The sequence below is a fragment of the Triticum urartu genome, chromosome 5, assembly GCF_003073215.2.
Source record: "Triticum urartu cultivar G1812 chromosome 5, Tu2.1, whole genome shotgun sequence".
Classification (NCBI taxonomy): domain Eukaryota; kingdom Viridiplantae; phylum Streptophyta; class Magnoliopsida; order Poales; family Poaceae; genus Triticum; species Triticum urartu.
Window position 1 is genome coordinate 534,363,950 of NC_053026.1, and position 27,861 is coordinate 534,391,810.

Sequence of the window (27,861 nt, forward strand, 5' to 3'; positions counted from 1 at the left end):
TTCTCTATTTGACACAAGTTCTTAATTTTATTCCCTATATGACATTTTCGTTCATTTTGAGCCTAAATGACACCTGAAAAGACTCTTTTGTCCCTCATATGGTATGTGTGTGGGGGGCAATAGCGCACACACGCAACACCGGTGCGAGGGCAGGAGCACACACACAGTAACACATACACATGCACCAACACACACGCACACGCACACACACGCAACAACATACATGCGCACGTGCACACACACACGCAGCAACACACATGCACCAACACACACGCACACGCACACACACGCAACAACATACATGCGCACGTGCACACACACACGCAGCAACACACATGCATGCGCACACACACGCAGCACACACACACACGCAACAGCAGCACACACGCAGGCAACACATAGGTACGCAACAGCACACGCACACACACACACACGCAACACACACACGCACACACACACACACGCACACACACACACGCAACAACACGCACACGCACACACACGCAACACACACATGCACACACACACACACGCAACAACACGCACACGCACACACACGCAACACACACACGCAGCAGCACACACGCAGGCAACACATAGGCACGCAACAGCACACACACACGCGCACGTACACACGCAGCGGCAACACACATGTGTGCGTGCACCCACACACGCAACAGCACACAAAACGCGCACACATATACCGCATGAGGAGCAAAATCGTCTTTTCAGGTGCCATTTAGGCTTAAAATGGACGGAAGTGTCGTATGGGGAATAAAATTTAGACTAGTGTGAAATAGGGAAGAAATTTTTTTCCAGTATCAAATAAGGAATCGGATTTTAAGACAATGTCAAATAAAGAATTTTCTCAAAAAGCACAGCTTGTGCTTTCAAAAATAAGTGACCGCAACCATGCTTCGGGGTGCTGGTTTTTCGGGTATTTTTTTTCAGTTGTTGGTTTTCTCTTTTTCTTTTTCTTTTGGTTTTTGTATTTCTTGTTTTCCTTTTTTTTGAGAGAAAAACAGTTCATCAAAATTTATTAGCATGGGATCTAATGTTGAAGAGCTCGACATGAGATGCAGTTTTAAAATGTTCAATTTTTTCTAAAACAATTCACATCATCAATTAATTTCTGGGTTTTTAGAAAGTGATCAGAAGGTATAAATAATATTCTGATTCTTTTTATAAAATATTCACAAAAGTTGTAAAAAAAAGTTAGCCTTTTCCAAGGGAATGTACACAGAACGTTTTAAAAAATCTTCATCTTTTTTCGTAAAATGTTGTCAGGAAATTAAATATGCTGACCAAGGTAGAATTTTGTTTTTCTTTTTAAAAGACCAAATGTAAAAACTCCTGAAAAAAATAATTTAAAACAGAATATTGAAAAGAAAATGGAACCGCTCTCTATCTTTGAACCGAGTCGTTACACTGCGAGAGCGGAATGGGCGGGCCCGCTTGGTCGCTCATGGGCTCTAGAGACCTTAGGTATGCGAGCGCGTCAGAATGGGAAGGCCCGGGCCCAGTCGCCACCTCCTCCTCCTCCGTCCGGTCGTCGCTGCATTTTCCGCCACCGCCGCCGCCGCCTCCTCTCCTCTGCCGCCGAGGTCGTAGGAGCTCGGTTTCGCGTTCTGCCACACTGCAAGTTCACCATCCTGGTCTTGCACAGAACCTCTGCAAGGTTCAACAGCAAGAGGGGATTACTGATGGCAGCCATCCTGCCAAGAACCGCGCTGCTGCTGCGGACGCCGCGCGGCGCCGGCCGGCTCGCGCGGTTCCTCGGGGCCGGCGTGCCCGCAGCTTCATCATCCGGTAATAACCGACCACCGGATCCAGACGCTTGGTTCAGTTTCTCCCAGAAATGCTTCTAGAGATGTGTGGTGTGTATGTATGACCCTGTTGGCTTACTGAATGGCCTGAACCAGATGCTGAGACGGCGGCGGAGTTCATGCCGTGGCGTAACGGGGGGGGCGTTCTGCACCGGGCGGCGTCCGTTGACCCCTCCGCGGTGGTGGAGGCCGGCGCCGTCGTGCACTCCGGCGCTGTGATTGGCAAGGAGGTCGTCGTCGGGTCTGGGACCGTGGTCGGGCCTTCGGTGTCCGTGGGGCAGTCCACCAGGATCGGGTACGGTGTTTCTCCGGCGTCATCAGTGTTGAAACAGAGCAAACTCTGTTTGGTTATGGAAATGATTTTGGAATCATTATGTTCCAGGTACAATGTTGTCTTGAGCAACTGCTCGGTGGGCGAGTTCTGCACTATCCACAATGGCGCCTGCATCGGTCAAGATGGTGAGCATTTATTCACCGAGTATCGCAAATACGTCATGCAGTGGACATGATATGTTGTATGTTCTCCAACACTGGGAAGAACATGTTACATTATTTCAGATACTTGCACGTGATCGCACCATGCCGGTTGTATTACTTGCACATGATATGGTGTACTAGGAATACTAACTGTGGAAGCTTGTGAGCTGATTGCAGCATTCCAGTTGTATTAAGCCTCTTGGGTATCAAAGCTTATTCTGAGCTGTTTATTATCAAATTTTTGAATTTCCTTTCTTTTTCTGCTATGGTAGCTGAATGGCAAATATTGGTTTATAAATAGCTGTCAAACAATAGGACTGGGTTTCTGATGATATGTGGGTGCCAATTACTGATGTATTTCTTTCAGGTTTTGGTTTCTTTGTGGACCAGGATGGACAGGTCAAGAAGAAACCACAGGTTAGTCCTCACCACTATCACTCGCTGGAGATTAAATTCATGGTGAACTGTTGGTGAAGATTATAAATAACTACTCAGTATTACTAAGGTTGAACGGTTGTGACATAATTATTGGGTTGAGTGGTGAAGAAATTCTCTGTTAACATATGTTAAAACAAATGTTCAATACTGTTACAATGTGACATGGAAGAAATACTATCTTTCGCTAAGTAGCACCTACTGACCGACTGACTGTATTTCGTAATTTGACATTTTTTATGCATATCAAATCAAAATAGAAGCCCTCATAGAAAAAAAACTTTGTATTTGTTAGGAGCTTTATGCAAGAATTGGAGACAATGTGGAAATTGGTGCAAATACATGCATTGACAGAGGCAGGTAACTTGTCACCTTTCTATTCCTTTCTAAATTTGTCAATGTTCGGTAGTTCAAAGCTCGCAGAGTCAGCGTGGTAATGTCCAGAGAATGCTTAGCTTGGCTTAAAGGCCTCTGTTGGCTAGTCCATAATTGATCTGAATATATCTAACGAACTATGTACCCATCATTATACATTTGACTGCAGCTGATTCTTGCTGACAACTTCGATCAATATTTGTTAACTGCAGTTGGAGAGACACAATGATTGGAGATGACACCAAGATTGATAATCTGGTTCAGGTATTCTCTCCCTTGCTTTATTTATCAGATTCAGGCTCTTCTCTCCTTTTTTGTGAATTGACATCCCTCTTGCAGATAGGTCACAATGTGGTGATAGGAAAGTGCTGCATGATTTGTGGACAAGTAGGGATCGCAGGTTCTGCAACGTGCGTATACCTTCATCTCATGGATGAAGTGTTCATTCCTTTTAGTTGTGTCATATAATTCGTCATGTGTGTCTTTTGAGATTTGTCCTATTCTGTACACACAGGTTGGGTGACTACGTAGTATTAGGTGGTAGGGTGGCCATCCGGGATCATGTCTCCATTGCTTCAAAGGTGCTGTTTTCTCAGCTCTGATCTTTTGACCTTGCTTTATTTTTACTCCACAATGTTTGTAATTTCCATGCAACTCTGTGTTGTCATGTGCTACAACCTATCTGCATTGCTCAGCGTACTCTAGTGCCCGATAGCGCTTCACAAGTAATGCAGGTTGCAGGGAGAACATGTCTACCTTTTCTCTTCTTGTTGAGCAACTGACCGTGATATAGCAAATCCATGTACGACTTCATGTTCATATCCAGTGGTGATAGCAAACAAATGTTCAGGCAAAACATGCATTTCTTTCCTGTTGGTAGTCATGGCAAGCATCCAGATAACACTGGTCCAAACATTTGACCAAGACCTAGATGACAACATTATATTTGATTGCCCACAATTTTTTCCACCACCCTCGTTAATTTATTTTCCTTGGTCTAATTGCAGGTTAGACTCGCTGCAAATAGTTTAGCGACAAAGGACATTCAGGAGCCTGGTGACTATGGCGGATTTCCAGCTGTAAGCATTTCAGTATTGACCATATTACTTCAGCTTGTGTTCCTCGTTTTTACCCCTCGGCTTACTAAGTACTCAATATTCATCTTGAATTAGGTCCCAATAAACGAATGGCGTCGACAAACTGTGAACTTGCGCTTATTTTCAAAGAAACACCATGACAGAAGATAGTAACTCTACAATCCCAGTGACATCAAATATGTTTGTAACTTGATTCTCTTGAAGTGAATTTGCAATATCTCACTAGAGAACTAGCATTGAAATTGGTATCCGAAACAATCTTCACCATGGAAGTTGGATTCTTTATTGTTTAAACTTGAATGTATCTACTTACTATTAAAGACTGTCATAGTGCTGCAGTACACATTTACACATGCATTCCTGCTAAGAGGACGTTTGTGAAATTGTCAGGCTACTTCACGTACACACATATTTTTAGCTGTCATATGAGTCGATTATATTACACCATGTAGCTAATTATTCAGTGTGGAGAAGTTATTTGATTTTGGACAATCTTATCAGTCGCACAAGATTAGTTTTTAGTGTAAAAAGTGTAAGAATCAATAAAAGAAAAAGTCTCAATCCTTGCACTGAAAAAAGTCTTATGTAAGAAACCGTTTTGGAATACATTCCTTCAGTAAGACAAATTTGGGACACATGGTGCAATTCTTGTACAAACCAAAATTTGTTCTTGCATGACAATCACAATATTTTACTCGGGATGACATTCTCCCCGGACATGATCATCTTGTAGATATTCACACTGCTTTAGCTTATCCATCTTTGAGTTCCCGAGATAAATGGCTGGAAATTCTCATCATGTTTTTAAGTTGAACTCAAGTTAGTCTGTTTTGACTTGAACTCATGTTTCCAATGCATCACATTTCTACAAAATCAATGCCACTCACTATCCTCCTGTACATGAAGCTAACTAAAACCAAGCTTCTGCATCCAACCAGCCATAAGAGTGGTATGAGAGATGGATTTTTTTTTTGTTACAGTTTTCAGCATTCTACTATGGAGGCTATTTGATTTTGTGAAGCTGCAACAATGAACTTCAATATATAGTGCAACAAACTATCGTTGAATTATTTAGGGCATGTCCGGTTGGCATCCATAGTTGGCCACACTTTTCTGCCATAATTGTGGCAAGCGTTTGGTTGTAGCCACAGTTGTAGCTTGCCACATTTCATTAATCACATACCCCACTTGTCATAGTCTTAGTTGCTAGTTAACTTTTGTCACAAGTGTGCAGGGAAACTAAACATGCCCTTGCCGTGTGACTACGATAAATGATGAAAATTAACATATGAGTAGGGATTGCCATGCAACGGATGCACTAGAGCTATAAGTGCATGAAAGCTCAAACTGAAACTAAGTGGGTGTGCATCCAATTTGCTTGCTCATGAAGACCTCAAGCATTTGAGGAAGCCCATCATCGGAATATACAAGCCAAGTTCTATAATGAAAATTCCCACTTGTGTATGCCTTTGCTTGAATGCCATCAGCCCTGTTGGGCCAGCTAAGCTGAGTTCTTGCCGGTATCTATTTTCAGCGGTGACCACAGTTTAGCTACTCGTCATTTGCTAGAATGGTGAGTTGTTCCATGTAGTGATGCATGTAATGTTTGTGTCTATCATAAAGCAATGCAAACATTAGTACTCCCCCTGTAAACAAATATAAGACATTTTAGGTCACTAAGTATTTGTTTACAGAGGTAGTAGTAAGCAAACGACCTTGCCAACCAAATTTCACAACATAGATAGAGCTTGAGTTGGCATAAGCACGTGTCCACTAGACAAACTGCGGTTTCAGTGTCTTGCCTGTAATTTCTTATTCTTGTAAGAAATTGATGAAAAGCACACAAGTTCTCCATCTGTCCAAAATTTTACCAAGCAATATATGCAATGTATATATCAGTGCAGAGACTATCAGTTTCACAACAACAAAAAATCAGTGGAGAGGATTCTCCAACATCCACCCACAGTTTTTATTTTCTGCTCTTCGTCCATCTGTTTTCGCACAAATAGATTTAGCTTTCATTCTGTTACTCATGCTGGTGTAATCACTTTCTAATTTCTTTTCTCTGTGGGCGAAATTCTGTAAGCACTAATCTATTGTTATATCCCATCGCGTTCCTACAGAAAAATAGACATATCAGTTGTGCGTTACGACGTAATTAAGTTTGGCACTGTAATGAACAAGCAGAGTGGAAAACAGATAAACAATGACAGTAAAGGCAAGAATTCGTGCAACCAAGAAAGAAGTCTGATATACTGGAATACAGTAACATTTGGCGAAATGGCCTTTCTTTAGAAAACTAAGATAGGTGCTCACCTCGGACGCCTGTGTGGAATTCGTATTTCCTGTCCCTGACACTGCACCTGACAAATCCTCTTTGTGTTCTTGGAAGATGTCTAGTTGTGCTTCCGAAGCAACATCCAATCTCACTGCATCAACCATGTTAGCCCCCACTTCACTGATAATCCCACCTTGTTGTTCAGGGTCTATATCCATGATTGACACTGCCCCCTCTTGTTCAATCACAACCCTATCATTAAAATTAGGGTCTTACTCGCATGTTTTCGCATCATAGGTAATGATAACTAATGCTATAAATGTGATATGCACGGTCGAACAGATATAAAGTTTGGAGCATGCTGAACAAACTCTATATATTTACATTCAAGCAAAGGCATACACATATGTTAATTTTCAGAAAAGTAAAGCATGATAGCAATACTCCAAGTCCAAGGCAGACAACAAGATTGAAGAAGATGAAGAGAATGGCAGGTGAATTGTTACCTTACTGATCCCATCAGATTGACACTGCGAACTTTGCTACAGCCTAAGTCAATGATCCTCACAAGCCTGGAGAATATGAAGCGGTCACTTAAAAGAGAAAGGAGAAGCAAACGGTAACTACTAGAGCAACAACGATGGCATGAACTTTGGTGCTAAGTTACCTAAAATTAGCGGAGCTGAACAAATGAAGAGTGCCATCTTTTAAGCCTATAGTTAGATATGGATGATCAGGAAGAAGACATAGAACTGAAAGAACCGGAGCCATGAGAGCTCTTATTGTATAGACACACACCCTGTTCTCTAGGTCCCATATCTGAATTGACAAAATCAAGCAGCAATGTTATGCATATCAGATATATAAAACAGAATACATCTTTTAGAATGCAAGTATCATACCCTGGCGGTCAAGTCATCTGAGCCAGAAATCAGATACTGTTGATCAGCATGTGCGAAGAAATCAAGGCAGTTCACTTGAGCCAAATGCCCAAACAGAGTGTAGCTAGATTTTGGGGAGTCAAGGTTCCAAACCTGGACACCAAGCGTGCATAATATCAAGTTCGCAATCAAGGTCTAATATTAAAACTAGTGTTTCATTGCGTATTATGTTTTGGTTAGTGCAAAGGAAAAGGAAGCATGCCTTTACTGTCTGATCTTCGGACGCGCTAGCAAAACAGTTGGCATCCTTTGGGTTGAAGGTGATCTGTCGGACAGTTCCAGAGTGTTCATCGTCGAAAGTTCGTGTGCACTGCCAGCCCTCTTCCCAGTTCCAAAGCCTAATCGGGCTTTCATAAGCTGAGGACAGCACATATGGCTGGGTTGGATGGATGGTCATTGCTGTGACACTGGAAGAACCAGCTCTGAAACTCGTGATCTGTTGTACTATCTCTGTTCCGTAGGTGCACACATGGATGAAGCCATCGTCTGCACCAGCCAGAAACCATTGCTTCCGTGCGATAAATTTAAGGAATCTAACTGTCGCTGATAGCCCTGAAATTTGATTAATGTGCCACTATTACCATGGCAGTGCATGAAGAAAAAAATATGGTTAACAGAGGAGTAAGTAAGCTGGAAACATGCCTCTTGTTCCATTCTGGTAGACATGAAAAGAATAGAGGGCCTTCTTTTCCTGTCGATACATGTACAATACAATACAAACGATTTTGTTAGTCCGACGCAATCCAAAACAGGCCTACACACATTTTCATGTTCACTTTCAGGAGGAAAGAAAAGATACACATATACAAGGAGAAAAAGACGGTCATAAATGACGGCCATGGCCAAATATAAATAGAAGCACATGCTAGTAACTATACCAACAGAACTTGCCTGAGAGACAAGATCCCACATGTGAACATCTCCAAAAAACTTGCATGTTAAGATCCTGCAAGGCCATAAGAAATTTATCGTATGATAACAAATTCACCTGATCAAAAGATTATTTCAATGCCCAGATTGTGTTGTGTGGTATATATGCACTCACCATGTCTCTGTTGGATGTGCATCTAGGCACACCAGCCTATTGCCGAATCCAAGTGCATCAACTTTCCTCGTGGCTGATATGATCTGATCATACATCGTATGTAGTTCCATGTAAAACCAATGACAAACTGATTGCATTGGATAGGCAAGACTGTCTTACTTTATTCTTTTGGCCCAACCACTTTGTTTCGAAACGTACATGTTAGGAAAAGAACATCTGGGAACTAACCTCGCGTGTCACCTCTTCTTGTGCATAAAAAACAGCTTTCAGTGTCAATTCATGCACCACATTCCCCATCTCTTTTAATTCCTCAAATAGATCAACACACTCAGTCTCGTTTTCGAATGGGACGATGAACTTGTCCCCCGATATACTGCTCTGCAGAAGCAGATCCAAGCTTGTGTCATCTCCTTGATCTGGCCACTCTTTTGTTGTCACGACTAGAGTGTACGTGGACCTGGAAGCTATAAATCCATAAATCAGCACATTTGATAAAAGTGAATCTTCTTCTTCCCCGAACGAGTGGCTCTTATTCTTCTGTACAAGCCTAAATGCCACCCGCTCATATGTGTGGTTTGTTAGGTCCAGTGAGCACGTGGTTGACTTGTGTGGTTGCAAGGGGAAGCGGAGGTCAGACGGGTGCACTTCAAGTAGCCCACTGTTGTCGATCAACTGGACAAGAATAATTTATTTATGTGGTTAACGAATCGATGACAGATCAGCATTTTTTAAAGAATTTATTGACAAAACAAGTTGGATAAAAACTATGTGCTATTAAGTGTTTCCAGATTAAAATGAAGCATATAGAGATGACATTGTCTGTTTCATTAATGTGCTCACCTGAGTAGATTTGTCAGCTCTTATCTGTGGTACACTGTGATGACTTGATTCTTCCTGATTATTTACATTGCCGACATCCACCATTGCTACCGTCTCTCCTCTTCCAAACACAAACCTAACAGATAAAGTTGCCATGTTTCCCAAGTTTATCATAATGGAATTAGGAAGTGAAAATAATATAAGAAGCAGGAAAAATATAAAAAAGGTCAAGGGATAGGCTCATGGTTTAATGCTGAGAGTGAGGATGGTTCTAATTTTTTTTTTGGAACCATGTAGATATACAATACCAAAGATCAACATGGCAAGCTGAGTATAAGCAAATGAATTAAAGACAGCTTGTTCCCTCACCGAGTCGTGCTGTTGTGCACCCGAATTTTCCTAGTATTTATCAGAATTAACACTCACATTTGTGGAGGATAACATTTGTATGTCCATTTTACACTCTTTTAAAAATATACACAGTAAACGCTCCAAAACAAATAATCTTTCTAAGCATTTCTCCATGACGGTAATAATAAGAATAATAGCCGGAAAAGTATTCATTACCCTTTTGACTTCATCGAACATGCGAGACCCCAAACATGTTCACTTACGGGGCTGCTAAAAATATTGTATATCCATCCAAAACCCCAAGCAGGGGGTTCAATTACAGGAGGGTTTGATCCTCTCAAGCCTGGGATTGTAGAAATTTAGTACTGCAATCCATGAAAATAACAGCAATTAAAAACATGTGCACATGTTGCACAAGAACCAATTACCTGAAATTAGTTGAACTCCACAAATAAACAGTGCCATCTTCTAAACCTGTAATTAGAACCTGAAGATTGGGATGAAACATGACAGACATAACCGGAGACATGGAAGCGTGTAGTGTATGAGTACACATATTGCTGTGCATGTCCCATATCTGATTTGCCAAAACAAAGGGTGGATCATAAGAAATGTTATACGCATACTGTATTAGCAAAAAAATCAATAGAAATGGCAAACCTTCGCGCTACAATCACTAGAGCCAGTAATCAAATACTGCTGATTGTCATGTGTGAAGAAATCAAGGCAGTTAACTCTGTCCCAGTGCCCAGAGAGTGTGTATTTACATTGAGGAGAATCAAAATCCCAAACCTGGACCAAACATTGGATTTCGCAATGAAGGTCTAGTAAAAACACATATTTATGTAATGTCAAACTTTAGTTGAAATAAAATAGGAAACTCATACATCTATCATGTGATTGGCTGAGGCAGTGACAAAACTGTTGGTGTTTTTTGGGTCAAACATGACTTGGCAAATATAACCCAAGTGTTTGCACTTGAATGTTTGTGTGCACTCCCAGGCTTTGTCCCAATCCCAAAGCTTCATTTCATCAGAACTCCATGACATCAAGTACGGTTTGCTTGGATGAACGGCCAGTGATGTCATTTTTCCAGCATGAGCTGTGAAACTTGGGACTTGCTGCCGTTTAGTTTCGTAATTGTAGATGTGAATAAAGCCATCTTCGGCTCCAGCCACAAACCATTGTTTTCGTACGATAAATTTAACCAAAACAACTGCAGACAGAGTCATCATCTTTTTATTTGTAATACAGTATATATGGCGCGGCTGAAGAACTTAACAAGAAAGAATTAAAAAAATAGAACTCAAATTGCATGCCTTTGTCGGTGGAGACTTTAAACGAATCTACTTTCCTCTGCGAGCAAAGGCAAAGTACTTTGTTAGTCAATGCAGAAGAAAAACCTATGTGGGTATTATGAGATTTGGGATGGGGATGGTGCAGTTGAATCCCGATGACCTTGATGCGAGTTCCCTATGTAACGCTGCAGTTGTTATTGATTCGGTAATCATGATCTTACGTAGTATGTTTCTGTATTATTAGATTTATTTGTTTCGGGGAATCCTAAAGCCAAAGTGAATTCACTACTCCGACGACACTGCTGATGTAGACAATTTGAGCCCCCAAATTGGGTAGTAGCCTTACATGGTATGTATTGTCATTAGCCCTACATATGGTACTTTAGTATAGATGTAGCATAAGTCTGTTGATAAGAAATATAGTGCTTTTAGTCCTTATATTTTTGCACTGTAAGTATGTATCACTTGCCTGTGTTTGACCGTCCCAAATGCAAACATATCCCCGTGTATGGCCTGTTATTATCCTGCAACACTCGAATGAAATCAGAAGACACCCACAAGTAACATCCCTTATATCTGCATAGCACGAGAAGCTTTCATAGCTCAGTTGGTTAGAGCACCCGTTTAGTAAGCGGGAGGTCTTGAGTTCAACTCTCAATGAAAGCATTTTATTTTATTATTTATCCTTCTCAAAAAGAAACATTTTTTGTCGATTACCTAAATTATGTGTAGTTTTTTCATCCCAATTATATGTATTTGTTAATTTGGTATTCAAGAATATTTGGCAACGAAAAATATAATATATAATCCGTGTTGCGTGACACAGATTTTCATTTAATAATATCCAAAAACGAAGATGTAGTAAAAAGACCACTCGCGTAACATAGTTTTTCAATAAATAATAGACCCACCATTGCTTGGTTAGGTTAACATCTTGGCAGTCCAGAGACGTGAATGGGCTCTTCTTGAATAATATCTGATTGAACAATTCCGTGATTAATATTCAGGGACAACCTCAAAGTTGTGTTTATAAAAATATATGTCTAGAAAGCATGCAAGCAAAGTAGTAAGTTTGTTAAATATGAGGTTATGGCAATTTCTAGGACAATATAAATATACAAATCAGAGAGATGTGCAAAACAGATGCATACCTTCGTTTTATTTGGGATTAGCTGCCAAATGATGGCCAGTGGAATGCGATCATGACCATATCGATCATGCAAGTGAATAGAAAAGACAAAAATGACAAAACTTAGCAAGAAAGTTATACTGGCCAATATTTGCCCCCAAAAAGATTAAAGGATATGTTTATAAATGCTGGTAAACTAAGGCATATGCCATTGTATTGATTTAGCAAGGGGTGTATGCTGGCCAATGTACGTACCGGGACTTTTCTGTCAAAGACGAACTCACCTCAGACGTTATCTCTCGCTGTGCAGTAGTAGCAACAGCTTTCACTATCACTTGCTGCACCATATTACCTTTCTCTTTGGTTTCTTCTAAAAATTTGTCCCCTCTAAATTCGCTACAGTACATTGGCATATGTGCATCCTTAAATGTACTGCTCTCTAGGACCAAATGAATGGATTTTTCGTCCCGTTCCTGGAGTGTCAAACTAAGAGTGTGTGTTGACCTCGGCGACACGACTCCGTACAGTGGCAATTTGGCAAAGCGTCGCTCAGTTTCTTCTGCATAGGATTCCACAAGCCTAAATGCAAAATGTTCATCTGTGAAGTTTCTAAGGTTCAGCGAACTTGGGATCAGCTTGTTCGGTACGCAGGGAAAGCAGAGGAGATGCGGATGGACAAATAGCTTGGTGGGTACAGTGCTGGATAAGACACTGGATACCTGCAAAAGAAGAGCCTGTGCTGTTAATGTCATGGTGAATTTCTAACTAAAGTCCTTTTTTATTGAATTAATTGCGGGACATCTAACTTACCTGATCAGTTTTAAATATGCATGCAGTTCAGTGAGTTTCCTAGAACAACGATATTGCACTTGTCGCTCAGAACAATGGAGGCGATATTTAATTTGACCTAGAGCCCTAAGCTATTCTTACCCTAGCTATTGTTCTCAGGTTCATCATATAAGCATATTTACAAGGATATAATTATTGAAATATCCCATCAAGCAAATCAATAATTTAATATACTATCACTAGAATTTTGTCCACTACACATTTGTGTTAGATGTTGAAACATGCAACAAGATTAGCAAAGAATTTAACTAAAACTTTACATCATCAGAATTGTTGCTGAATTTCAAAGACAATTCTTTTTGGCTAAAAATAGGACAAAAGGGGAACTAAAACTATGATGAAACAAAAAGTCAGTAATGTTTCATTTTGCTCGATGTGAACAATATCTAAATTGACAAACTATATTATAATTAGTAACTCTATAAACTAATCACTGTACATTTCCCCATTTCCCTTTGTTCTTAACAATTTAATTTCTGATTTTGTGGTAAGATGCATGGATGCATCTCTTGTCAATGATATAAATAAATCCTAAGCTGTCATTGTGTTTAGATGTTGCATAGTATCACAGCTCCACCAAAATTTGGACGCATAATAACATGTACCAACAACCATGTCCACTTCACCTCACACACCATATTCAGGCAGCCAATTCTATTTTAAAATGAGAGTGCCTTTTCAGCTCCCGGGTGCCTAGGCACCCTATATGAACAGAAAACCTTTAGAGGAGCTCTACATGAACTGAAACTTTGCAACATCAAAGATGATTAAATTTTGTAGGTGCTTGGAAAATTTCATGCCAGAAAACCTTTAGAGGAGCTCTACATGCGAAAAAGATTTCAGTGTTTGAAGTTTTGAGCACTTTTAGCACTGAAATCTGAAAACTCGTTTGTACACCTTTCTGTACATGATATTTTGGCATGAAAACTTGCAAGAACCTACAAAGTTTGACCATCTTTGATGTCACAAAGTTTCAGATTTTTTTTGAATTTACTGTTCAAAGAGGGTGCCTAGGCACCCGGGAGCTGTTAGACCTTTTTGTATTAAAATACCTCACCTCATCTGTAGTTTCTGTTTCCTTGAGCCTTTCGATTATCTTGTGTGTACTAACAGGCCTCTTTGCTGGATTGAAGTCACTGCACTCTATCCCTATTTCAGTGCAAACTCGTACTTGTTCCACATGTGTGTCTTCTAGTGATTTTCCCAACCTTTCACACCATCTCTCAAGTACCTGCAATATTCAACCATCAACTAATGACAAAAGTCCTTCAAAAAGTGAAGTTTGGACCAATGGTTTCTAGTCACATCTATCAGCATTTAAATTGCACTTTCACGGTCAATAACAAAAAATGGTAATATGAAGTGAAGTACTTCATGTAAGTAATAATCAAGATGCATATGTACTTCTTTGCCTTTATTTTAGTCCAGTTTTTCCATATAGTTCTTTAAGTGAATGGTTTCTCCAAAGACAGATCTGATTTTGTACAGTAAACAATACTTGGTTATTGTGTACGTTTTAGTCTCCATTAATCATTTATATGGCTAAGCTCATTGTTATTTTTACCTTAAAACACATTTATACCTTTGCTTTATATATAAAGCGGGGCGAAAGCCTTTTTCGGTAAAACACATTTATACCTGGTTTGATATGCTCCAAGAAGTGTTGTTCTAATTTTTTTCTATAATTTCTTACATTACTAACTGTGTTTTTTTACCTGATTACTAACTGTGTTATCACTAATACTAGTAGATAATGTCCAAAGAAGAATGACAGTTTTCAACCCTTAAACTATATTCACAAAACTAGCCTAGAGATAAAATGAATCCTTGGGTGCACATTTCGTTGCGAATTAATATGTACATGTGAGGGGCAACACTTTAGTGGTTAAGGTTGTCTTGTTCTACATTGAAAGTGGAGAGTAACCGTATTTTTTTGGCTTAGTTATTGGTTTACTGTGAATTCCGTGTCTACATATGAGAATAGCTAAGTGACTAACAGTAATCTTTTCTAATTAAATATCGGGAATAGCTATTCTTACAACTTCAACGTCGGGACACCCTTTTCTTCCTGTTAGTATCTCTATGATTATAATACCAAGACTATATATATCTGACTGGATTGTGATTTTTTCCCCATCGTAGAGTTCTGGTGCAATATATCCCCTGCATCATAAAGAAAAGGTGGATGAAATATATTCATTCAGGACAAAGAAAAATGAGACTAGAAGAGACTTAGACAACTTACAGTGTACCAGAAATATTTGAAGTAATAGATTGGCTAGTTTGCCTTTCCTCAAAATACCTTGAGAGACCAAAGTCAGTAATCTTTGGTACCATATTGTCATCTAGGAGTACATTTTCTGGTTTCAGATCTAAGTGAACAATACGATTCTCATGGAGATAATTTAAACCTTGGCAAATTCCGTTGATAATTTGGTAGCGCTTTCTCCATTCAAGTCCGCAAGACTCATCTATATGGGGTCATGAGAAAGTGAGTTTAGAATTCAAGACACTTGGGTTTTTTAATATTTCAATGGTAGGTAGTACATGGCATGGTACATGATTTATAACATATGTTGGGGATACTTGACCAAAATAATAATATAGTGTAGAAAATCATGTCCCTACCACTAATATAATCACGTAGACTCCCTTTGGACATGTATTCGAAGCAAAGCAATCTTTGCCGTACATCTGCCATGACTAATTTTCCGTTGTAGCTCAACATATTCCCTTGTGTGTCAGCACAATATCCCAAAAACCGTACTATGTTTTTGTGCCTTGCCTTCATCAAACATTGAACCTCTCCATGGAATTTCTTCTCATCCATACACATATCGCTCAATCTCTTCACAGCGACTGTACCACTCTCAAGTACTCCCTGCGATAGAAACATGCCTTTTCAGCACCATGTCGAGTTCACAAATCAACTAGGCATTTCAAAGTTGTGTTACCTGATATACCAATGCAAAGCCACCCCTACCGATTTGTCGATCGTTAGAGAAATCGTTTGTGATGTCTTTCAGAAGTGATAGTGGTAAGGCCTTTGGGTCAGCCGTTTCATCTAGTAGCATGAGCTCAAGGTCATTTAGTGCTGCAGTATCTCGGCAACCCATTAGCGATTTTATAGCAGAGCACCACTAGATCCAGCTTTCCAATTACTCAGTAACCACAGGATAGACTAACTGCAGAGGGAGACTTTGATCCAACAGAGGGACTTCAGTAACTAGTCTCCTACATTTCATAATAGGCCAACATTATGGTAAATAAATATACTTATAAAGCTGAGTGCAGAACTAAGCACAAGAGAAAACTACTGGACAGTCAGCTGCTGGACAGTCATCCACGATATGATCCATTAGGTGCAATTCCTACAACTTGTGCTTGTACATTTTATTGCGTCACCTTCAACTAGGTAGGGATTAGAAATGCATGATTTACAGATTTTGTAGTTCATTCAATACATTCACTGCAGGCAGCTTGACCACGCTACCTGCCCTGCCAGTATACATCTATTCATGATCTTCCTTGAAAAAAAGCTGTGTTAAACAACAGTAGTATCAGTAATACAATTAGACATCCAAAGGGCAACATCAAACTGATCTGACAAATCTACTCTTCCCAGCCTTCAAGCTTTCCAAAACTAATGTGTGCTGATTATGGCACAACCAAAATGGTTTACTTGATTAATTTGATGGACCAAACCAATAGCTATGTCAGTGTATAAAATACTAAGTCGATAAGTCCTCTTCAAAGAAAAAAAAGTGGATAAGACAATGACAGGACACCAAACTTGATTCATGGCCAACTTCCTCTGTTTCTTGCTATTCATCTCTTTTGCATTGCTGCGTTCACAAATCTACTCTTCCCAGCTTTCATGCGTTAGCTTGGCGTGAATGTTCAAGATATGCACATGAATGTTCCATCACCTGCTTCATTTTAGTCTACAGAACAACATCTCATTGCTGCTCCTAAGCACGTGGCATCGAACTATGCAGAGCAGAGCAGCAGCAATGGAAGAAACGGGTTCAGTTTGCAGAAGAGAAAATGGATTCAGTACCTCGTGGAGACGAGCGTGGACGTGGTGTCGCTGCGCCGCCCGGCCGGCTCCCCGTCCCTCTTGCAACGGCGAACAGAACAGTTCCCCTTGCCTCTGCCCTCTCGCCACTGCTTGTCCGCAAATCGGGCACCACAGATGGCGATTGAGATGGGGACGGATGAGAATCGCTGGCCGGCCGGCCGGAGGCGGGGATGGATGGATGAGCGGGAGACCTCGCCGGAGATGGGGATGGAAGGTGGCGGCTGGGGATTGATTGAGCTCTAGAGTGCTAATCAACGCTTCTTCCAGTGTAGCTCAAGAAAGGAAAAGACTATTCTTCCTCTGAATGATTGGCAGCACGTGGAACGCACTACTACTTGTTTTCTACTTTGTATTTTCTTTCCTTTTTCTTTTACTACTACTTGTTTTCTACTTTGTATTTTCTTTCCTTTTTCTTTTTCTCTTGAAAGGAATCCACGAGATGCCCTAAGGGCATCTTCAGCCGTTGGCCCCCACGAGGGGCAAAAAATCGCCCCCTAGGGGCACACCGGCGCTAAACCGCACTGGGGGCGTGATGCCCCCCAGTCGCGGCCCCCCACGGGATTTTAAAAAAGTCAAATACGGCGCAAACACGACTCAAATTTAACGCAAACTTCGGCGAGTTCGTTCAAATTTAAACATACTTTACAAAAAAAGGAAAAACTACCGCGGGCTACCCCCGCCGTCTCCCTCGCCGCCCGCCTCGCCGCCCGCCCACGCGGTTCTACATGCCGAGGAGGCGGTAGAACCGCGTGTAGTCACCGCCATCGTCGTCGTCGTCGTCGCCCCTGCCGACGCCTCCGCCGTCCCTGCTGCATCCCTCCCCCGGTTGGCGCGGCGGGTTGGACGGTCCGGGGGCGTCGTCGTCGTCGTCGCTGAGGACCACGACGCCATGCTCGTCCTCGCGCCCACGCTTATGGGCGGCGATCTCCTCCAGGGCCCGGCGCTGCCGGACCATCTCGTCGCGGAGGTAGTCGTCCCGCTCCCACCGCAGGGTGTCCTCGTCGAAGAAGCCACGCCGGGCTATCTCCTCGTACTCCACGGGGAGGCCGGGCTCTGGCTTGGGCTCGACGAGGACGAAGCGGCCGGTGGGGGAGGCGTTGTCGCCGATGCGGACGCCGGAGCTGCGGGTGCGCGCGCTGACAGGCGCGCCCTGGGGCTCCAGCTTGACGGGGCGGAGGTGGAGGCAGGGGGAGTCGTCGGACGAGGAAGAGGACCCCTGGTCTCCATGCGCCTCGGGGTCCAGGAGCTTCCCCGGCGGCGTGTGAAGGACGGGGGAGCGGGGTACTCGAGGCGCGGCGTGTTGCCGCCCTCGATGTACTCGAGGACGGCCTCCAACATGCGCCCGGGCACACCCCACCACCGACGCCGGCCGACAGCGTTGAGCCTGCCGGAGGGCTCGACGCCGTTGGTGGCCTTGAGCTGCTCGGCGTGACGGCGGCGGAAGTAGGGCTCCCAGAGCGGGATGTCGGGGACGTACCGTGGCCCCTCCCTCGCCGCACGCGGCAGGAACGAGCGGATGCGTGCGATCTCCGCACGCCGCGCCGCGCCGGTGGGTATCGGGGGCACCGGCACGCCGCCGGCGCTGATCCTCCACGCCTTGGGTACCCGCATGTCCGGCGGGACCGGGTACTCGGCCTCGAAAAGGAGGCGAGCCTCGCTCTCGTGAAGATGGCGGCGGCCGAAGCCGTTCGCCGTCGCCTGGGAAGCGCTCGGCCATGGGTGCTGGAGACGGCGAGAGAGAGGAGAAGGAGGAACGACGACGGCGAGAGAGAGGTGAGGGAGGAACGACGACGGCGAGAGAGTACGAGTCGCCGAGTGCTCTGGGGCGTGTCTTATATAGGCCGAGGCGCCGCTCGTGCGCGAGCCGTCGTGAGTACGCGTGGCGGGCGAGGGACGCGCGTCATCCGGTCTTCACTGCGCCGCCCGTGAGGCATCAATGGCGCAGGATGACCGGCGCGGCAGCTTTGGCATTGATTCGCCGCGGGAAACGATGCGATGAGGACGACGAAGGGCCGAGAAGAGGGTAGAGTCGCTGACGCGGCGGGCCCGCGGCTGTTTCGCGCCAAAACAGTTCGCCCCGGCGCCCCCGGGCGCCCCCAGCGCGCCGGGTTCGGCCTGGGTCCACCGGCGCTGTTTTCGGCCCAAGCCGGCGAAAATCGGGCTCCTGGGGGCACGACTGGGCCGATTTTTCGACGCCGGCGCAAAAAAAACGTCTGGGGAGACCTTCCTGGGGCGCGGCTGGAGATGCCCTAACAATACAGAGACACCACCCTTGATAAGAAAAATGATAAACGACCCCTTGGAGATCCTTGTGCACAGAAATTCAACCATCGACACTGCACAGGAAGGGGCGAAGGGCGATGAACACTAACAAGAGTAGTACAAGACTTCCAACAAGAAAGATAACCAACGACTCCCTCCGTTTGAACAAACAAGAGGCATAACTTGTGGAAGAGTATTTGTGGCTCTCGGGTGCTAAATATCCCTATATGAATATAGCATTAAAAGACATATTAGAAAATTTCAAAAAATTCTGAAATTTTAGGATATGAAATCTGGATACCCGTTGTACACCCGTGTTCAAGATAATGTCAGTAAAAAGGACAAAGAATTCGTATGTGTAGAACAAAAAATGTAATGTACTCCCTCCGTCCCACAATATAAGAGCGTTTTGCAAGTTAACATAGCTTGCAAAAGGCTCTTATATTGTGAGGTGGAGGAAGTATGTCGGACCGTAATTCCTGCGCCGTGGATACTACGAGCACCCATTGCCTACGAAAATGAACACAGGTGTACAATGGGCACTCAGGTTTCATATCCTAAAATTTTAGATTTTTTTTTAATTTCCTGATATTTTTTAATGCTATTTTCATATAGGGGTGTGTGACACCGGGTGCTCCAATGCATTTCCCTATAACTTGTTCTCTCTTTTCTCCAAAAGCAAGGTATATGGTCATTTGCGCGTGCAGGCGCACTGTTCCTGCGGACCTTGCCGTGCCCCATCCTGTCTAGTCGCTCGTGTTGCCCCACCCCACGGGCGACCCGAGTGAAACCTAGCCGCCGCACCAGCCTCCTCCAGATCCACCCACCTCCCCTCTCCGCCGCCGGCAAGCGCCGCCGGGCAAAGCCCCAGCGGCGTCGGCGGCGGCGGGGCCTTCCTTTTCTTCCCTCTCGCGAGGCCATGGCGGTGCGGGGCCGCTCGGCCAAGGAGAGGCGCGGGGGCGCGACGCACGTGAGGAGCAGGCGTGGTCGACGCGGCGAGCGGGCGTCGAGATGCCAGGTAGGCGCGGCGAGCGGGCTGGCGATGCGCGCGGCGGGCGTGGAGTGCAGGCGGCGGCGCCGCGCGGCAGGCGCGGCGAGCGGGCGCCGGGGCGCCAGGCAGGCGTGGCAGGCCAGTACTGCCCGCTCGGGCGCCGTGGGGGTGCGGGGGCGCTGCGGTCGGCTTTGGCCAGATCTGGCCTCTGGCAACCGTGGCTGGAGGGCTGGCTCGAGGAGGCACTAGGCGTCGTTGGAGAGTGGTTGCGTTTCACGCCTAGTCCGGCGACGTGTGGTGGCTGCAGCGGTGGTGTCGGGGATGGCTGGTGGTTGTCTCTCCTTCAAGCGCGTCCACGCCCGGCTCCTGGAGCTGTGGCGCCGTTCAGTTTTTCATGTGCTACAGAAGGTTCGGGCAGGCCAGATCTAGCATGGATAGTCCTGTTCTTGCGCGCGGCGGTGCGAGCCGCACAGTTTGGCCTGGATCCTGCCAAGTCCTGCGCACAGTGGTGCAGATCGGCTATGTTTGGTTTCTCCCTCGACCTTTCCTGTGCGCTGCGGTGCGGAGGATCGCCCAGGTCTGCGTGCGGATGTAGAGGATGGCCAGATCTGGCTTGGATCGCCCAGGGCCGGCGAGCGGTGGTGCGGACCGGTCGGGTTGGCGTGCGCTCGCCGAGTTCCTACGTGCGGCTTGACTAATTCGTCTCTAGTAGTGTTTGCTTTGGGGTCATGTTGCACTGTGGCGCTGGTGGCCTCGGATCCTTGGATTGTTGGTGAAAGACTCGGCTCCGGATGAAAATCATGCAACGACTCTGTCATTGCCGGCGGTAACGGCGTCCACGGATGTCGTCTTCCTCCTTGGAGGTATCGTTGTGGAGCCGTTCCCTTCCTTCCCAATAGCGTGAGATCTCTGGGTGAAAACCTAAGACTGGGCAGTGCCAGATCGGGTGACGATGGAGTCCTTAGCTTCGTTTTCCTCCTTGGAGGCGTCACCTTGGTGATCCCGCCGAGGGGTTTTGATGGTGTTCGCGTTTGATGGTAGAGATTGAGTTTGTGATGCCGCCGACGGGTCCTTTTCTTTCTTTTCTTTTTGCGCTGCCTTTGCGGTGCTTTCCTTCTCTTAGAACTTTTGTAACACCTTCTTCTGATCAATGAATTTGGCAATTCTCCTGCCAACATTCAAAAAAAAGAAGCTGAGTTGAGTGGGTAGCACTTACATGGACTGGTGGGCCTGAAAGGGCCTTGATATGTGTGCAACAACATGCACGCCTTCTTTTGCAATACGGAGGTAGCAGTTGGTTTAGACATCAAAAACTTGCATGTGTAGAATAATTTCCTCCTTAGGAAATTTGTCTTTTTTTGAGGGAAATGCCATTATGGCGGTTTATATTTCATGTGCAAACATCGATACATCATTTGTCAATACATCTACTAGAAAATCCGGAGGCTCCGATTTCCAGACAATGGTTCTAGAGACCTCCAAATTTCTAGCCAACAAATCCTCCGCCATATTGGCCTTCCTAGGACAATGAGAAAATTCTATTGAAATAAAATTACGAGCTAAAAACGAGCATTCTTCATAAATTGCCGCTGCCGGACCAAGTAAGTTTCCTCTGTTTTGCATGATCTCAATAACTTCCATGCAATCACCTTCTACGCAAATTTTGTTACATCCCATTTCATTGGCAAGGAGGAGTCCATCTCGCAATCCCCGTGCTTCTGCCGTTGCCGCATCTTGTACGAATGGGATGTTGCTGCATGATGCTGCCACAAAGAAGCCCATATGGTCCCGCAGAATCGCACCTGTCGCCCCGATGTCACTGTCACTATCAAAACCAGCATCAAAATTCAGTTTAAGCATGCCCTCCAATGGTTTCTCCCAGCCATGTCTCTTTATTCTGCCCTTCTTTGAATTTGCTCTTGAGAAATTTTTCGCAAGTGCTGAAATTTCCTGCGCCGATCTAGTGGGTTCATATAGTTGCTCACCATGGGTATAGCTACGTCGCTCCCACCATAAATACCACACCGCTGTGGCAACAAGGTCATTGCGCTGGACATCACTGACCAACGCCTTCGTTGGGTTCTTTGACATAAGCAGATCAACCATAACTGAGCTGCCCTCCCTTTCCATCATGCAAACCTCGTTAACCACTGGTGCCAAACCAAGCAGGCGCCAAACTTGTTGAACACACGAGCATAGGAAGAGAGCATGTCGAATGCTCTCACAATCTGAGTTACACAAAGGGCATTGAGAACTAGTTATTATGTGTCTATTTGCAAGAACTCCTTAACATGGGATCGCTCCAAGTAAAGTTTTCCACACGTGGATTTTTACTTTTGTTGGCACATTCAATTTCCAAACGGTCCTCCAAACTGGGCTAGTACTTGAGGCTTGTATTGAGTTAGTCATCCTCAACTTTCGTCCATGTTGGTGCTCCCATTCTTCATGATAGGCCGAGTTCACCGTAAATGATCCACTCCTATGTAAATGCCAAGAAACAAAGTCCTCCATCATCCCTACAGCCAATGGGATATTCAGAATACGTTGCGCATCAATTGGCCAAAACAACTCATGAATCAACTGTGCATCCCACACTCTGTTATCCGCATCAATTAATTCAGACACCTTGGTGATCACAATGTTAGCTCTAGGTGTCATAACCTTTCGATTGGGGCTGCTTGTGAAGGAAATATGCCCTAGAGGCAATAATAAAGTTATTATTTATTTCCTTATATCATGATAAATGTTTATTATTCATGCTAGAATTGTATTAACCGGAAACATAATACATGTGTGAATACATAGACAAACTTAGTGTCACTAGTATGCCTCTACTTGACTAGCTCATTAATCAAAGATGGTTATGTTTCCTAACCATGAACAAAGTGTTGTTATTTGATTAACGAGGTCACATCATTAGTTGAATGATCTGATTGACATGACCCATTCCATTAGCTTAGCACCCGATCGTTTAGTATGTTGCTATTGCTTTCTTCATGACTTATACATGTTCCTATAACTATGAGATTATGCAACTCCCGTTTGCCGGAGGAACACTTTGTGTGCTACCAAACATCACAACGTAACTGGGTGATTATAAAGGAGCTCTACAGGTGTCTCCAATGGTAGATGTTGGGTTGGCGTATTTCGAGAATAGGATTTGTCACTCCGATTGTCGAAGAGGTATCTCTGGGCCCTCTCGGTAATGCACATCACATAAGCCTTGCAAGCATTGCAACTAATGAGTTAGTTGCGGGATGATGTATTACGGAACGAGTAAAGAGACTTTCCGGTAACGAGATTGAACTAGGTATTGGATACCGACGATCGAATCTCGGGCAAGTAACATACCGATGACAAAGGGAACAACGTATGTTGTTATGCGGTCTGACCGATAAAGATCTTCGTTGAATATGTAGGAGCCAATATGGGCATCCAGGTCCCGCTATTGGTTATTGACCAGAGATGTGTCTCAGTCATGTCTACATTATTCTCGAACCGTAGGGTCCGCACGCTTAACGTTATGATGACAGTTATTATGAGTTTATGCATTTTGATGTACCGAAGTTAGTTGGGAGTCCCGGATGTGATCACGGACATGACGAGGAGTCTTGAAATGGTCGAGACATAAAGATTGATATATTGGAAGCCTATATTTGGACATCGGAAGTGTTCCGGGTGAAATCGGGATTTTACGGGAGTACCGGGAGGTTACCGGAACCCCCCGGGAGCCATATGGGCCTTAATGGGCTTTAGTGGAAAGGAGAAAGGGGCAGCCCAAGATGGCCGCGCGCCTCCCCCCTCCCCTAGTCCTATTAGGACTAGGAGAGGTGGCCGACCCCCCTCTCTCTCTTTCCCCCTCGGGGAATCCTAGTCCAACTAGGATTGGGGGGGGGAGTCCTACTCCCGGCAGGAGTAGGACTCCTCCTGGCCGGCGGCCCCCTCCCCCTTGGCTCCTTTATATACGGAGGCAGGGGGCACCTCTAGACACACAAGTTGATCCTTGAGATCGTTCCTTAGCCGTGTGCGGTGCCCCCTGCCACCATATTCCACCTCGATCATATTGTAGCGGTGCTTAGGCGAAGCCCTGCGACGATAGAACATCAAGACCGTCACCACGCCGTCGTGCTGACGGAACTCCTCCCCGACACTTTTCTGGATCGGAGCCCGGGGATCGTCATCGAGCTGTACGTGTCTAAGAACTCGGAGGTGCCAGAGTAACGGTGCTTGGATCGGCCGGATCGTGAAGACGTACGACTACTTCCTCTACGTTGTGTCAACGCTTCCGCAGTCGGTCTGCGTGGGTACGTAGACAACACTCTCCCCTCTCGTTGCTATGCATCACCATGATCTTGCGTGTGCGTAGGAATTTTTTTGAAATTACTACGAAACTCAACAACTTGGTATCCATGTGTCCTCCCATATATTTATCTGTGACCCATCTCCTACTCGCCATATATTCACTCTCTTGAAAGTTTGAATGTCATACCAAAGACTTTGCCAAGTGTAAGAGCTACCCTTCTTAAGACTGCAATTAAGTAGATCACCCTCAGGAAAATATTTTGCTCCCCAGACTGTAGCACATAAAGAGTCTGGTTCACACAGAAGCCTCCAACACTGTTTTGCAAGGAGAGCCAAATTAAAGCAGTGTAAATCTCTGAATCCCATACCACCTCTCTCCTTCGGTACACACATCTTCCACCAGGCAAACCAATGCATATGCTTTTTCAAGTCATCATTACCCCACCAGTATTTAGACATGGCAGAAGTTATAGCACTGCATATCTGTTTAGGTAATTTATAAACACTGACATAGCGTAAGATGGAATTGCCTGGATGATTGACTTTAATAAAACCTCTCTTCCTCCATAAGATAGTAACTTCTCTTTCCACCCTCTAATTCTGCTAAGTACTCTATCAATGAGATGTTGGAAGCAATCAGAATGGTCCACAACCACAATCAGGGGTAGCCCCAAGTATTTGTCTGTAATCGCCTCTGCCATTATGTTTAGGGTGGTACAAACCTCCACCCTAGTCTCAACGGGTGTACATGGACTGAAAAAGATGGTAGACTTGGCCTCACTCACCATCTGACCTGAAGCTGTACAATAATCATCTAGAGCTCTTCGAAGACTAGTTGCATTTGTAGCGTCTGCTCGCATCAAGATTAATGAATCATCAGCAAAAAGAAGGTGTGACATCGAGGGGGTCGTCTCTGCACACCTTAACTCCCAATAAATTCCCGGACTCCTCCTCATGCGAGAACGGACTTGAAAGGCCCTCCGCACAGAGCAAAAACAAGTAAGGGGAGAGGGGGTCCCCTTGTCTGAGCCCCCTGGAAGGAATAACATAATCAGTTTTTTTAGAAAAGGAGGATGACCCCCGGCCTCTGCATCTGGGAGATGCATACGGCCACTTTATTGATTATTCTCGAGGACCTTACAAAGTATTACAACAATGTGTATGAATTCACCATCTTGGCAACGCATGCCGCTACTCCTATCCAAAATGATGAAGGGGTGCTAGCTGGGCCACTACCCAAACCACTCACCTAAGCCTAACATCAAAAGCCGGAAGCCGAAACATATTCGGAAGCCCCAGCCGAGCCACATACCGGGTTTGGGGCACAATCCGGTCAGACGCACTCGTGTGTCGTCGCCGCCATCTTCCACAGGTCCTTCTTCAGATCGTATTGAGGCTTCTACCTTGTCTGGCCACTCTGCCATCGACGTCACCATGACGCCAAACAACAACCTCCTCCTGCGCGAGTCCATCTCCGTGCATCGGACGCCGAGCCTCCACAGCGCCAATGCCGCTGATATCCGCTGCCATCGATGTGTGAGATGAAGCACCTCTCCACCATCCCCCCAGCCAGCACTTACTCCAAAACGATGCCCCCAGGAGGGAAAGCAATAAAACACCATCATCGTCCGATCCGGAAGACCCAGATCTAGGGTTTCCCCCGGAGCATCCCGAGCCTGATGACGCAGACTGCAATGACGATGCCTCGACAAGGGAACGGCATCTAAGACGCCGCCATCGTCCGCCATGACCGTAGTCGGCGCGATTATCATCGACAGTTGCTCTACCAGACGTGCGCCGGCGTCGCTGGTCCGTTCAACTGGAGCAAACTCCAAAACAATGCCCCTGGAAGGAATAACATAATCAGTAAGCACGTTATTCACCCGTACCTGGTATGTCACCGACCTGACACACTCCATGATCAGGTCCACCCAATTTGCCGTGAAGCCCAAGCGTAGAAGAATCATTTGCAAGAAACTCCATTCCACCCTATCATACGCCTTATGCATGTCAAGCTTCACTGCACATGTGCCATATTTGGCCGTAGTTTTCTTCTTTATCGCATGGTAAGATTCAAAGGCCACCAGAAAATTATCCGTAATGAGGCGTCCAGAAACAAATGCACTTTGGTTTGGTGAGATGATCTCAGACAAAATATATTTCAGTCGGTTAGCCAGAAGTTTGGAAATCACCTTGTATACGACGTTACATAAACTTATAGGCCGAAATTGGGTTATAACCGTAGGATTTTCAACCTTTGGGATAAGAACAATAGTGGTGTTATTCCATCCTTCAGGGATCTTCTTCGAGTTAACAACAATGAGCACTTCATCAATCAAATCCTCACCAATGATATGCATGGAGACCGTCCGGACCTGGGGCTTTTAGGTCGCCTATGTTGAACATGGCCTTCTTCACCTCCTCTCGGGTGTATGCTTTGTTTAGTTCGTCATTCATTGCATCTGTTACTCTTGGTTTGACTTTGTCAATTACATTCATGTCCGGGGCTTGCTGACCTGTAGTAAATAAAGAGGAGAAGTAATCTGCACCATGAGTATGAATATCATCCTGGTCCTTTATCCAGTCACCATTTTCTCGTTGGAGACGCTTGATAAAATTTCTTTTCCGCCGGCCATTATGTGACGCCCCCGGTTTGACCGTACACTAATCATACACGCAAACGTGTACGATCAAGATCAGGGACTCACGGGAAGATATCACAACACAACTCTACAAATAAAATAAGTCATACAAGCATCATATTACAAGCTAGGGGCCTCGAGGGCTCGAATACAAGAGCTCGATCATAGACGAGTCAGCGGAAGCAACAATATCTGAGTACAGACATAAGTTAAACAAGGTTGCCTTAAGAAGGCTAGCACAAACTGGGATACAGATCGAAAGAGGCGCAGGCCTCCTGCCTGGGATCCTCCTAACTACTCCTGGTCGTCGTCAGCGGGCATCACGTAGTAGTAGGCACCTCCGGTGTAGTAGGAGTCGTCGTCGAAGGTGGCGTCTGGCTCCTGGGATCCAACATCTGGTTGCGACAACCAGAAAGAAAGGAAAGGGGGAGAAAGCAACCGTGAGTACTCATCCAAAGTACTCGCAAGCAAGGAGCTACACTACATATGCATGGGTATCAAATGGAATAAGGGTATCATATGTGGACTGAACTGCAGAATGCCGGAATAAGAGGGGGATAGCTAGTCCTTTCGATGACTACGCTTCTGGCAGCCTCCGTCTTGCAGCATGTAGAAGAGAGTAGACTGAAGTCCTCCAAGTAGCATCGCATAGCATAACCCTAA

The 27,861-nt window shown here is 44.8% G+C and overlaps 3 protein-coding genes and 1 non-coding gene across 7 annotated transcripts; 2 read left to right on the forward strand and 2 right to left on the reverse strand.

Moving 5' to 3' along the window:
- Positions 1–1,472: 1,472 nt before the first annotated feature.
- On the forward strand, positions 1,473–4,563 carry LOC125510455 (probable UDP-3-O-acylglucosamine N-acyltransferase 2, mitochondrial). Of its 2 annotated transcripts, XM_048675636.1 has the most exons (10): positions 1,473–1,809; positions 1,923–2,121; positions 2,209–2,285; positions 2,671–2,720; positions 3,034–3,098; positions 3,326–3,377; positions 3,453–3,523; positions 3,628–3,694; positions 4,121–4,192; positions 4,286–4,563. In XM_048675636.1, the coding sequence occupies exons 1-10, from the start codon at positions 1,488–1,490 to the stop codon at positions 4,358–4,360; spliced, it is 1,050 nt and encodes a 349-aa protein (XP_048531593.1). In that variant the 5' UTR covers positions 1,473–1,487; the 3' UTR covers positions 4,361–4,563. The 2 variants fall into 2 exon arrangements, with proteins under 2 accessions (XP_048531593.1, XP_048531592.1); XM_048675635.1 differs by having other exon boundaries at positions 3,326–3,523.
- A 1,363-nt stretch (positions 4,564–5,926) lies between these two features.
- On the reverse strand, positions 5,927–8,584 carry LOC125510457 (coatomer subunit beta'-2-like). Its single transcript, XM_048675637.1, has 9 exons — positions 8,475–8,584; positions 8,321–8,375; positions 8,072–8,120; positions 7,632–7,981; positions 7,391–7,522; positions 7,156–7,307; positions 6,995–7,060; positions 6,527–6,740; positions 5,927–6,327 (listed from the first exon to the last, which is right to left on the reverse strand). The coding sequence occupies exons 1-9, from the start codon at positions 8,582–8,584 to the stop codon at positions 6,310–6,312; spliced, it is 1,146 nt and encodes a 381-aa protein (XP_048531594.1). The 3' UTR covers positions 5,927–6,309.
- Positions 8,585–9,362: 778 nt separating this feature from the next.
- Positions 9,363–17,315, reverse strand: LOC125510454 (mitogen-activated protein kinase kinase kinase 5-like). Of its 3 annotated transcripts, XM_048675632.1 has the most exons (16): positions 16,981–17,315; positions 15,875–16,154; positions 15,549–15,801; positions 15,166–15,391; positions 14,960–15,083; positions 13,978–14,151; positions 12,356–12,790; positions 12,094–12,114; positions 11,854–11,918; positions 11,412–11,466; positions 10,964–11,000; positions 10,532–10,860; positions 10,305–10,436; positions 10,073–10,221; positions 9,861–9,987; positions 9,363–9,429 (listed from the first exon to the last, which is right to left on the reverse strand). In XM_048675632.1, the coding sequence occupies exons 2-15, from the start codon at positions 16,034–16,036 to the stop codon at positions 9,957–9,959; spliced, it is 2,193 nt and encodes a 730-aa protein (XP_048531589.1). In that variant the 5' UTR covers positions 16,037–16,154; positions 16,981–17,315; the 3' UTR covers positions 9,363–9,429; positions 9,861–9,956. The 3 variants fall into 3 exon arrangements, with proteins under 3 accessions (XP_048531589.1, XP_048531590.1, XP_048531591.1); XM_048675633.1 differs by lacking the exon at positions 12,094–12,114; XM_048675634.1 differs by lacking the exons at positions 10,532–10,860; positions 10,964–11,000.
- Positions 11,535–11,608, forward strand: TRNAT-AGU. The gene has a single exon. It is a non-coding gene; the product is annotated as a tRNA-Thr (tRNA).
- Positions 17,316–27,861: the final 10,546 nt, after the last annotated feature.